At 39.0% G+C, this 11,926-nt stretch overlaps 1 protein-coding gene across 1 annotated transcript; it reads right to left on the reverse strand.

Annotated features, from left to right (window-relative positions):
• Positions 1-153: 153 nt before the first annotated feature.
• On the reverse strand, positions 154-848 carry LOC122142505 (histone H1-like). Its single transcript, XM_042753628.1, has one exon. It carries the CDS (start codon positions 831-833, stop codon positions 213-215), a length of 621 nt encoding a protein of 206 aa, XP_042609562.1. The 5' UTR covers positions 834-848; the 3' UTR covers positions 154-212.
• Positions 849-11,926: the final 11,078 nt, after the last annotated feature.

Consider the following 11,926-nt stretch of genomic DNA (forward strand, 5'->3'; position numbering starts at 1 on the left):
AGCTGTTCGTATTAATAAACGTGAAGAACTTTTTTTTTCTTTTTTCTAAATTCAGTCAATATGTATAACATTGCGAGTCGAGGTAAACTCAAATGCACTCATACAGAAATTTACTTCCACAATAGTCAAACTGCAGGGCTTTCTTTAGCTCTTTCTTTAGAGTTAAGTGGGTGGCTCTGAAAAGAGCCTTTGGGGAATAAAACAGTAGATATTTATTTCTTCTTGGGAGCTGCCTTTTTGGGCTTTGCAGCTTTAGGCTTTGCTGCCTTGGGTTTGGCAGTCTTGGCTTTTTTGGGGCTCTTGGCTGCTTTCTTGGGCGCTGCCGTCTTCTTTGCCTTCTTGGGGCTCTTTGTCGCCTTCTTAGCGGCTGCAGCGGCAGGTTTCTTGGCCTTCTTGGGAGATTTCTTAGCGGCGGGCTTCTTTGCCGCTGCGCTCTTGGGCTTCTTGGCAGCAGCGGGTTTCTTGGCCGCGGGCTTCTTCGCTTTAGGAACCGCTTTCTTCGTCGGTTTTTTCTTGGCCTCGGTTTGCTTCTTGCTGACCTTGAAGGAGCCGGAGGCGCCTGTTCCTTTGACCTGCACCAGGGCTCCTTTAGTCACCAGGCTCTTGATGGCGAGCTTGACGCGGGAGTTGTTCTTCTCCACGTCGTAGCCGCCGGCGGCGAGAGCTTTCTTCAGCGCGGCGAGGGACACGCCGCTCCTCTCCTTGGACGCGGACACCGCTTTGACGATCAGCTCGCCGACGCCTGGACCTGCTTTCTTGGCCTTCGCAGCGGACTTCTTCTTGGGCGCTTTGGCCGGGGAGGCAGCAGCCGGAGCGGGGGCGGTTTCTGCCATTTTCTCGAGCGGATTTACAGTCTTTCAAACGCTGAGTTCAACGATGAGTGTCGCTCCAGCAGCGCTGCGCTCTTTTAAACAGCACATGAGAACCTTATAGACTCAACCCGCACCGCTCGTTGTCTGCGCGCCTCCGCGAGCCCCTCTCGGTTGTGTTTTCTTCTCCTACACTGAAGGGCAAAACTCGAGTGGTATAACAGTTTTATGCAGTAAAAACCAAGCGAACACCAAGCCGAGGTTCTTTCATTTTTTTTGGAGACTAAAACACGCGACGAGGAAATGTTCCTTTTGACCTGATCAGATCAAACTCAAGGCGAGCATCAGGCACGGAACAAAGCCGCGTTTAAATCTAATGCCTTGTTTAAGTGGAAAAGTTGATAAAATATTAAAACCGTCCTCTGTGTGTTTCAAAAACAGTTTGAAAGTGAATATAATGTAATGAGCATCAATGAAGGGTGTGTGCAGTATTTTGTGCAGCTGTTGTTTTGGGCAGCTTGAAGCACAAACATCCGGAAGCTCCAAGTCTGTTTGTGACTCATGTTTGGTGAGCAGACGATCTATAATAATAATCGGAGGTGTACTGTAGTGAAGTACATTTACTTGAATATTGTGTTTTTTTCGAGTATCTGTACTTTACATTTAATCATTTAGCAGACGCTTTTCCTGTAAACTCATGACTTTAACTTCACTACATTTGAAAGACAAATATGGTACTTTTCACTTTTCACTTTTTTTTTTTTTCTAAAATGTGATTTTTTGACAACCTTTTAGTAATCACTCTTCTAGGCTTACGTGAAATGATTTCCCAGCATTTTTTAAACACTGACCAGTTGCAAATGGGATATTTATTTACAACAATTCAATAATAAGAAGTTAATCTGGTAGATATTGGACACAATATTGTATTGATTTTGCAAAATTGTGTAAATGAAAATTTTACCTACAAAGCCCCAGCACAACAGCTGTGCATCTCCTAACAAAACACAGGTGTTTGACTTGAATCAGCACTGCACAGAGCGTACTGTGTATGTCATCAGTGATGATATCAAATAAATCTTAAGTTTTTTTTTTTTCGTTTTTTTTTTTTGTTAAAGCAGTGTTGCTGTTGTAAAGCTATACAGCTACAGTTGTGTTGCTGGATTTTAAAGCAGGCTCGATATTTTCTTAGTCTGTATTTACAGCAGTTTCACTGTCCACTCGGTTTAAATGTGGATGAATGGTGCACGTAGATGTGTGTACACACACCACCAGAGCCGTGTGAGATCACTACCAGCCTCTGATGATAATAATAATATCTTAAGTAAAGTTATGAGTTTATATGAGTTTCATTTTCACTTTCATTTTTTAATTTGAATTCAGAGAAATTAGCCATCATTTTGCCAAAACAAAAATAGTTATGAACGAGATTGGTTATACCTGCACATTTTCTGATTGATTGATTGATTTATGTTTCATTTTATTTATTTATTTTGGTTTCTGGTCCACTCTTTATTGAAGATGTATAGCAAGCATTTCTTGTAGACTGATTCTGTGTCTTTAAAGTTCAAATAAATAATATTTTCTGATTTGTTTGCTCTTTGTGATACAAATGTATGGAATGTCGTGTTTTCTTTATTCTTGTTTATTCTTTTTTTTGTCAAAAAAAAAAAAAAAAAGCCATTCAAATGACAGATATGCAGAAGTCAGATTTAGTTTAGATCAGGAATCTTCAGTGTTTTTCAGGGTAAGGAACACTTTTGCGACCGAGACATGGAGCAATACAAAATGTGTCAAGAACAGCTAATTATTAAATTAATAATAAAATAAATAAATGTATGCATTTAGCAGACGCTTTTATCCAAAGCGACTTACAGTGCATTCAGGCTATCAATTTGAACCTATCATGTGTTCCCGGGGATCGAACCTTGCGCTTGCTAACGCAATGCTCTACCACTTGAGCTACAGGAACACTATTAATTATTAATTATTAAGCATACAGCCTTCAATATCAATAGAAACTAACCATATTATGATTCACAATAAATTATATTATGTTATATGTATATTATGTTAAGACAGCAGCTCAGAACTATTGTTACACATGCATCACTGCTTGTAATAAAATTGAGATTTACTGTATGCATCATAAAAAAAAAAGTGGAAATAAAAATCACAAATCATTAGTTGTTTGCACTTGTAGACTATTTTAATGAATTTGTGGAGTTATAATTTTTGCTGCTCTATCTGAAAAAGTTGATTGTCCAAAAACAGTTGTTTAATTTGGTTGAGCAGTCACCTCTACCTGATGGTTACCTAGTCTCCCTTATATTGTCCTTAAAGACAGGGCCGGCCCAAGCCTTTATGGGGCCTAAGAATTTTATTTGGGGCCCATTGCTTTTACGCATTTGGCTCCCAAACTCTGGAATAGATTAGGAAATCTAGATTAAAAACACACCTCTTTGGCCAAGCATTCAAATAATGCATCTCATAATCTTGCACTGCAGTTATATCTGATCAAATGCGCATTATTATTCTTTAGCTTGGGTTAAACTAATTAATTTTACTTGGTTGGAACAGCAGCTACGCTAATTTTGTCTTTATTTGTTTCTCTGTTTACATCCCGTGGTAACTAGGATTTACACAAGCTCCAGTCTGGATCCAGAACACCTGAGAAGAGATGATGCCAACCCCTCAGAGGACATCAGATGATGCTAACCCAGAGACAACATACAGAACTACCACATTTTGCTATAAGTTTGATTGCATAATTGCTGTTAATAGTGTTAATCGTCCGTTTGTTTACGTCTTTTATTGATTTTTCCAAACATTTCTGCTGTATGCACATAAACTGACAGTCACCACTGATAAGCTACTAAATATTGTAGAAACTTAATTTTCTGTAAAGTTGCTTTGCAATGATTGTATCGTAAAAAGCGCTATACAAATAAACTTGGATTGAATTTAATTGAATTGGTGCTACCAATGCGACTGATTACTTTCAATGCTTAATTATTTGCACACTATAAATCTAACACACCCATTATCGATTTTATTTGTTGTAGCTGTGTTTCTTACATCATACCAGTGTCTGCCTGGCATGTTTTTACCCTTCTGTGATTTTTAATTGTATTAATTTAAATGACAACAATAGCAAACCCACAAGAGTGGACAGGTGTTCATTTGTACTTTAACATTCAAAGTCTTACATGGACTAAGTGGCATACTTAATGTGGTGTAAATGGGTAAATTATGTGATGATAATCTGACAGATCCACATGGATCCAGTGCACATTATATATAGATCAACTAATCTATCAACTATCTATCATGGTTATTAAATAACCTTAAACCATGGTCTGCCTGAGTACTCTATTCTGACTGACTGGCAGGTATGCATTAAAACTATTTAATGCATATTAATTTCCAAGTCAGTTTATTCACCAACCATTATTAATGCATTGCTTTAAAACCCCTTAGCGGTCAAAGATTGACGACGGCCCCAGATTATTGTTGTTTCTCTTTAACAGCACATAAAAACATCACACTCTTACTTGATCTGGACAAACTGTGCATCTGTAGAAAGATTAAAGACTCTAGCTACGATATTTGACCACTGTTTTGATAAAAAATTGTTGCAGTAACAGTAACAGTAATTTAGTAATTTATGTCAGGACTGCAAAATAATAAATATGTATGCCATTTTTGGAATAGAAATTCAGGATTTATATGGAGATATATAGATATATTTACTCATGTTTACTGCATATTTCTTCAGACAGAATCATCATTTCTATTCATTTTCCACCGATTTACACGATCTGATGAAACTTCCTGTGCTGTCACTGTGTGTTTACTCTTCCGTGCTCGTGCTGTGACTCACAGAGAAAGAAGATTTGTTGGTGAAAAACATTTATTACGCATCACATCCGCCCTGTCATCCTGTAATGCATTTCCTGTGCTCTTCCTTGTACATATCGGACCATAACTAAACGCAAATAAACACTTTTACACACAAAGAACAAAGATGATAGATTACAATAGGATATGGTTTGTATGTGAGTTTCTTGAGATTTGTGGTATTTTGATAACCATAAAGAACATGTACATCTGAAATGCTAATTAGACTGCGGTCAAGTCAGCCGCGCCTTTTTGTGTGTGTGTGTGTGTGTGTGTGTGTGTGTGTGTGTGTGTGTGTGTGTGTGTGTGTGTATGTGTGTGTGTGTGTGTGTGTGTGTGTGTGTGTGTGTGTGTGTGTGTGTGTGTGTGTGTGTATGTATGTATGTGTGTGTATGTATGTATGTGTGTGTGTGTGTGTGTATATATGTATGTGTTTATGTGTGTGTGTGTGTGTGTGTAGGTGTGCGTGTGTGTGTGTGTGTGTGTGTGTGTGTGTGTGTGTGCGTGTGTGTGTGTGTTTATGTGTGTGTGTGTGTGAGTGTGTGAGTGAGTGTGTGTGTGTGTGTGTGTTTTGTTTGTGTTTGATTTATTTTGTGTGTGTGTGTTTGTTAATGTTTTTTGTTTTATCTTTTGGGCTTTTTTGTGTGTCTTTGCTGAATAAAAGTAATAATTTCTTTCTAAAAAAATCCATACATACTAACAGCAAACGTTTAAATGGTACTATAGATCAATGCTAATAGTTTGCTATATAATGCTAATATTTTTATTTTTTTACAGAAAGCCAGTGACAGAAAGCTTTTCCACAACTCAAACCACATGTTTATCTCCTGCCTCCCTTCTCTGCCCTCCATGAAGCTGGCATTAAATTTGCTAGATGGCCCAGCTGCAGAAGTCTGAGGAAATACCCTCTGAAAGGTTAGATAGCAAACTGATCATGTGTGCCATTTTCTTTTATAATTATAACAGATCTCTGTTCTGTTTTATCAATAACTCTGTGCAGTATTTCATAAGGCTGCACAACTGGGAGGAAAATATAACTGATTTTATATATATATATATATATATATATATAGCGACTTTTCTGAGAAAAAAAAAGTGATTTAAAAAGCAAGTTGGCAAAAATTTGGCCAAATATTATGATTATGAAAAAAAAGTATTATTATTAGTAGTAGTAGTAGTAGCAGCAGCAGCAGCGGCAGTAGTAGTAGTAGTAGTAAAATAAAAAAAGAAAGAAAAGAAAAAAGACTTTCACTTTAATACTATTTCACTCTAAAATAAAAGAAAATAAATGTAAAAATAAAAAAAAAATCACTGTTGTAAGTAGCTCAGGTATATCTGTAGTAATAGCCAACAACACATTGGGTCAAAATGGTTGGTTTTTGTTTTATGCCAAAAACCATAAGGATACTAAGTGAAGATCATGTTCCATGAAGATATTTTGTAAATTTCCCACCATAAATATAGCAAAACCCAATTTTTGATTAGTAATATGCATTTCTGAGAACTTAATTTGGACAACTAAGGCAATTTTCTCAATATTTTGACTTTTTTTGCTCCCTCAGATTCCAGATTTTTAAATAGTTTTATCTCAGCCAAATATTGTCCTATCCTAACAAACCACACATCAATGGAAAGATTATTTATTCAGCTTTTCAAAAATTTTCTTTATATATTCATTTTAAACCAATATTTATATAAACCTTTATTTTGGTGGAAAACCGCAGGGTTAAAGCTTCTTCTTTGTTGGCAACATGCTTCTCATTAAAAATCTAGTGAAATGTTTGGCATGTTGCATTTTCAAGCAACCCAAACTAAGTGCACTTTCAGAGATAGAGATTGTGTGAAGCAGCATTGACTGCAAACCAAGTTGCCTTGAGACACTGAAAACACTGTTATCCTGAGCAGCTTTCCTATAAATGAACACAGTGCTGTGCTTCCCTCTAAAACACATTAACAGAGAAGAGCAAACAGAGAAGCCAGAATGAAGTCTATGTGCTACCTTATGCCAACACAGGCACACAGATATACACCCACGCTTCATTCTCACAAACCATCCCGAACCCACACATGTATCACCTGCACAAACCACATGAATTCAGAACTTACACTTCTGGTTTGTTCCTTTCATTGTGTTTGTGCAGTTACACAGCAGCAGAGCCTGCAACAAAATGCAAGACCCGGAGCAGGAGCGCTACGATAGTGGAGAGTATTCAGATATCTTACCATCACTTCTGCAGCTGGCGCAGGGAGCATCCAGCCTCTCCTTCAGTAACACAACACTGCCTTTAGAGCTCTCTTTGTCATTTAAAACTCTAACACATTTGATATTGTGCTGTGGTGGTTGATAGTAAAAAGTGATATCTGAAATAGTTTGACTCTTAACCCTAAGGTTGTGGGTTCGAGTCTCAGGCCAGCAATACCACAACTGAGGTGCCCTTGAGCAAGGCACCGAACCTCCAACTGCTCCCCGGGCACCGCAGCATAAATTGCTCCCCACTGCTTCAGGTGTGTGTTCACGGTGTGCGTGTGTTCACTGCTGTGTGTATGCACTTTGGATGGGTTAAATGAAGAGCACGAATTCTGAGTATGGGTCACCATACTTGGCTGTATGTCACGTCACTTTCACTTTGATTACCACTAAATCGGCATCACCTGCTTCCAAATGGATCGGCATTTAATAGATCACTTTAATAGATCACTGACAAGCTACGCAATATCGCGTTCATTATCTATGCTCCCCAAAAGTTTCTAAGCTCCCCGTTCGTTATCACTGCTCCCCAAAAAGAAAATCCCTGCACGTCTGCAGCTTGCTAAAGATCATGTGGACAAGCCAGAGGACTATCGGAGAAATGTTTTGTGGCCAGATGAGACCAAAATAGAATTTTGGTTTATATGAGAAGTGTTCTGTTTGGAGAAAAGAACACACTGCATTCCAGCATAAGAACCTTATCCCATCTGCGAAACATGGTGGTGGTAGTATCGTGGTTTGGGCCTGTTTTGCTTCATCTGGGCCAGGATGACCAGTGTTGGGAAGGTTACTTTGGAAATGTAATAGGTTATACACTGAACAAAATTATAAACGCAACACTTTTGTTTTTGCCCCCATTTTCATGAGCTGAACTCAAAGATCTAAGACTTTTTCTATGTACACAAAAGGCCTATTTCTCAAAAATATTGTTCACAAATTTGTTGACTGCAGGAATGTCCACCAGAGCTGTTGCCCGTGAATTGAATGTTCATTTCTCTACCATAAGCCATCTCCATAGGCTTTTCAGAGAATTTGGCAGTACATCCAACCGGCCTCACAACCGCAGACCACGTGTAACTAAACCAGCCCAGGACCTCCACATCCAGCATCTTCATCTCCAAGATCGTATGAGACCAGCCACCTGGACAGCTGCTTCAACAATCGGTTTACATAACAAAAGAACTTCTGCACAAACTGTCAGAAACCGTCTCAGGGAAGCTCATCTGCATGCTCGTCGTCCTCATCGGGGTCTCGACCTGACTGCAGTCCGTCGTCCTAACCGACTTGAGTGGGCAAATGCTCATATTCGATGGCGTCTGGCACTTAGGAGAGGTGTTCTCTATATGGATGAATCCCGGTTTTCACTGTACAGGGCAGACGGCAGACAGCGTGTATGGCGTCGTGTGGGTGAGCGGTTTGCTGATGTCAACGTTGTGGCCCATGGTGGCGTTGGGTTTATGGTATGGGCAGGCATATGTTATGGACAACAAACACAGGTGCATTTTATTGATGGCATTTTGAATGCACAGAGATACCGTGATGAGATATTGAGGCCCATTGTTGTGCCATTCATCCACGACCATCACCTCATGTTGCAGCATGATAATGCATGGCCCATGTTGCAAGGATCTGTGCACAATTCCTGGAAGCTGAAAACATCCCAGTTCTTGCATGGCCAGCATACTCACTGGACATGTCACCCATTGAGCATGTTTGGGATGCTCTGGATCAGTGTATACGACAGCGTGTTCCAGTTCCTGCCAATATCCAGCAACTTCACACAGCCATTGAAGAGGAGTGGACCAACATTCCACAGACCACAATCAACAACCTGATCAACTCTATGCGAAGGAGATGTGTTGCACTGCATGAGGCAAATGGTGGTCACACCAGATACTGACTGGTTTTCGTCCCAACATCAGAGCCACTGAGGACGCAGCACATTAGTTGGTAATGGTAATGTGCCACTGAATACACCTATATTTGTTTATGTCTGTGCAAATAATTTTACTCCAGACTGCTTTCTGAACGAGGGACAGTTCAAGACAGGTTTTGTTAAAAAGTTAAAACTCAAGGATAGATCAGTGGTCATTGTTCGTGATCCAGCTGCAACCTTTTTTTATGATTATTTGCAAATCGCCTTTGCTCTTCCACATAAGAAAGAGGCAGGTGAGCAGAGCTCATAAGCATTTAAAGGGACATGTCCCAAAATGAGTCACTGTGAACAGAGCAAGGTAAAAGGGGTGTTGTTTTCATAGACTGTATAAAAACATGGACGTAGTGTCTGTGACGTCACCCGTAGATTTCTGAAGAGCATTTTTGAAGCTCAAAGTGGCCACGCCCTTAATTATGCAGAACTTTATGGCTAAATATAATTTAAACAGATGAGTTATGTAAGGGAAACAGGTCAGGGAATCATTTAAGATTTTAAAGGGAATTTGGACAGAATCACTGTTTTACGGCTGATCACTGAGACGGCCAGCAATTCATTGAACGAGCCGTATAACATCAACTCTGCAATGGATATTAATATCCATAGTATAGTGAAAACACTATTAATTAGCACAGTAACAAGATCGGCAGTTTAAGACATTAACTTGTAAGCACAAATCACAAGATACTTCTCTTTTCAATATGAATAAGGCTTTATTAGATAAATTCTAAGACATATAAACTAATCTAACACATAAGCACACACACTCACACATTCACACAAGTTGCAGGAAGAGAGAAAGTTAGGAAATAATGAGTTTAAAATAATTAAAATGTGAAATCCCAAGTTTACAGCAATACGTGAAATTGCATAGACATGAACAACCATCAATCACTTAATTTACCCTCGCATTGAGTTCCTCAGTGAAGTTAAAATTATATTAGATTCACCAGTTTAGCTCAGTCTGGAGGTACGTTACTTGTGTTGACTGTGTAAAGGGGGTTCCCTTTGTTGTTGTCAAAAAGGGGGTTTCCGGAGGTTGCTGTTTGGCTGGAAGTTCAGTAGTCGTTGAAGTGACATCTTGGGAAGCCTGTGGTTGGGTGTTGGCTGATGACACAGATTTGTGGGCTGGTTAAAGTTTCAGATGGGCACGCGAGGTCAGACTCGGAGACACGGTGTTACAAAACTTAACTCAGAACACAAAACTCTCAAACGGAAAAGAAAAGAAACTAAAGTAAAAGAATAGAATTAAAGTTTGATGAGACTAGGTGGTGTTTTTTCTCATCGTAGCGTATGAGCAGTTCATTCATTCATTGGTTCTGAATTAATGAATCATGGCTCATTGAATCTAAAACAATGCACATTCCTTGGCTAAAACCCAAAGCTTTTAGCCCCTGAACTCATGCAGGTAAATCAAACTCTCTGCAAGCTGAATGACCGGCCTGGTGCCAGCATGGCTGGGTTTAAATTCCTGACCAGATCGTAAAACTTTATTACCCCAACTGGGAGAAACAGAAAAAAGCCCAGCTCGCTAGGAATTCTTGTAAGGAACAAGGAAAGTAAATATATTCTAAATGTATTGACTGTATTTCCTTTTTGTGCTTAGATGTCTTCCATATCAAATTGGAGTATCTGCAATTTCATTGTGTGTTAATCAAACTTTAAATGTGTGTAATTCTGCATATGAATGTAACTTTATGTTTCTCCTACCTTTACCTGTCATTCTTGGTATCTGTTTAAACGTCTTGCTTTGACCGAACCACTCATACATATGAAATTACAGTAAAATGTATTATTCTGGAATTACCACCTTGCTGGAATATAACTGCTGAATTCGGACAACACCATAACTCACTTGAGTGGGTGTCTCCCCAGAGAAAAAGAAACTTTTTCCCGCTTCAGATCATGGACGTTCATTGGTTGTTCGTGCGAACAGAGGCGTGAACCCAGTTGCTCCATAAGAGACTGACACAGAACTTTCTCGTTGCACTTTACTTTTGCTTCGTCGGAGAGAATGTCTGTTGCGATGGCTCCTTAAGGAGCTTTCATCTCCGTTTTTCTTTTCTTTACTAAGTTTTATTCTCATATTCGCCTCTCCCTACACAAGGGAGATGAACTCTGAATCATTTCTTTGGTAACTCCACGTTCGTTGAACCTTTGAAACTTCGCACGAGTCTGCTCGCCCCGGAAGACACGAACCCAGCTCCAACAGATGACACACGCACGCTCGTCTTTAGCAGGCACAAAGATACCCACATGCAAGTATTATTTCCTATAGAGATTTAAACGCTGCTTAAGGTTGTCTATTTCCTTTTTCAAGGTGATCTGATTCCTTGTTGTCTTTCAAAAGGTTACTGTATGTGATTTTGCCATACTGGGCGATCATAGGATCTAGCCTATTTCTCTCTCACCTTCTCTCGCTCACCCTTTCACTCTCTCTCTCTCTCTCTCTCATTTGTTATCCGTTTTTTTGTATTGTATTTGTTTTTACTGTTTGTATTGTTATACGCATATTTACTCCGTGTGAATCGTAGTTTGATGTATTATTAGTTCAATTATTAAAATCCAATATATTCATGATTGGTTCTGTCTAAAATGCTCACATCACAAGTCAATGAAATGTTTGATCTTAGCTACAAAGCTTATTTGTTACTTTTCAGTAACCTAAATTTTATAAGGACCGGAGAATGGTTTCATGGCCAGAAACTATTTTTCCTGGAATTATAAGAAGTGATAACTTTATTGAAAGTTGGTAAGTTAATCTTACGGCCGTTTGCTGGACAAACCACTGTTTGATTTGCATTAATGCATGTTGCGATGTTTGTCCTACCCATTCATAAATCATGTTATCTTATCAATCACGTGGTCCGAATTTTCCCGCTCTTGCAGGGAATAATTTTGAAATGATTCCTATATCAAGAATATGATACATTTGACAAATAATTGATTGTCAGAAACGTTTCAAGCAAGAAGATTCAAACACACACATACTAAACATGAATATGATCACTTAAGCTATTCAGTAGTTATTAAAAA

The sequence above is a fragment of the Cyprinus carpio genome, chromosome B25 (assembly GCF_018340385.1).
Source record: "Cyprinus carpio isolate SPL01 chromosome B25, ASM1834038v1, whole genome shotgun sequence".
Taxonomy (NCBI): Eukaryota; Metazoa; Chordata; class Actinopteri; order Cypriniformes; family Cyprinidae; genus Cyprinus; species Cyprinus carpio.

Bases quoted from the DNA above. Each gene is read 5' to 3' on its own strand.
- LOC122142505 (XM_042753628.1), bottom strand. From the start codon at position 833: ATGGCAGAAACCGCCCCCGCTCCGGCTGCTGCCTCCCCGGCCAAAGCG.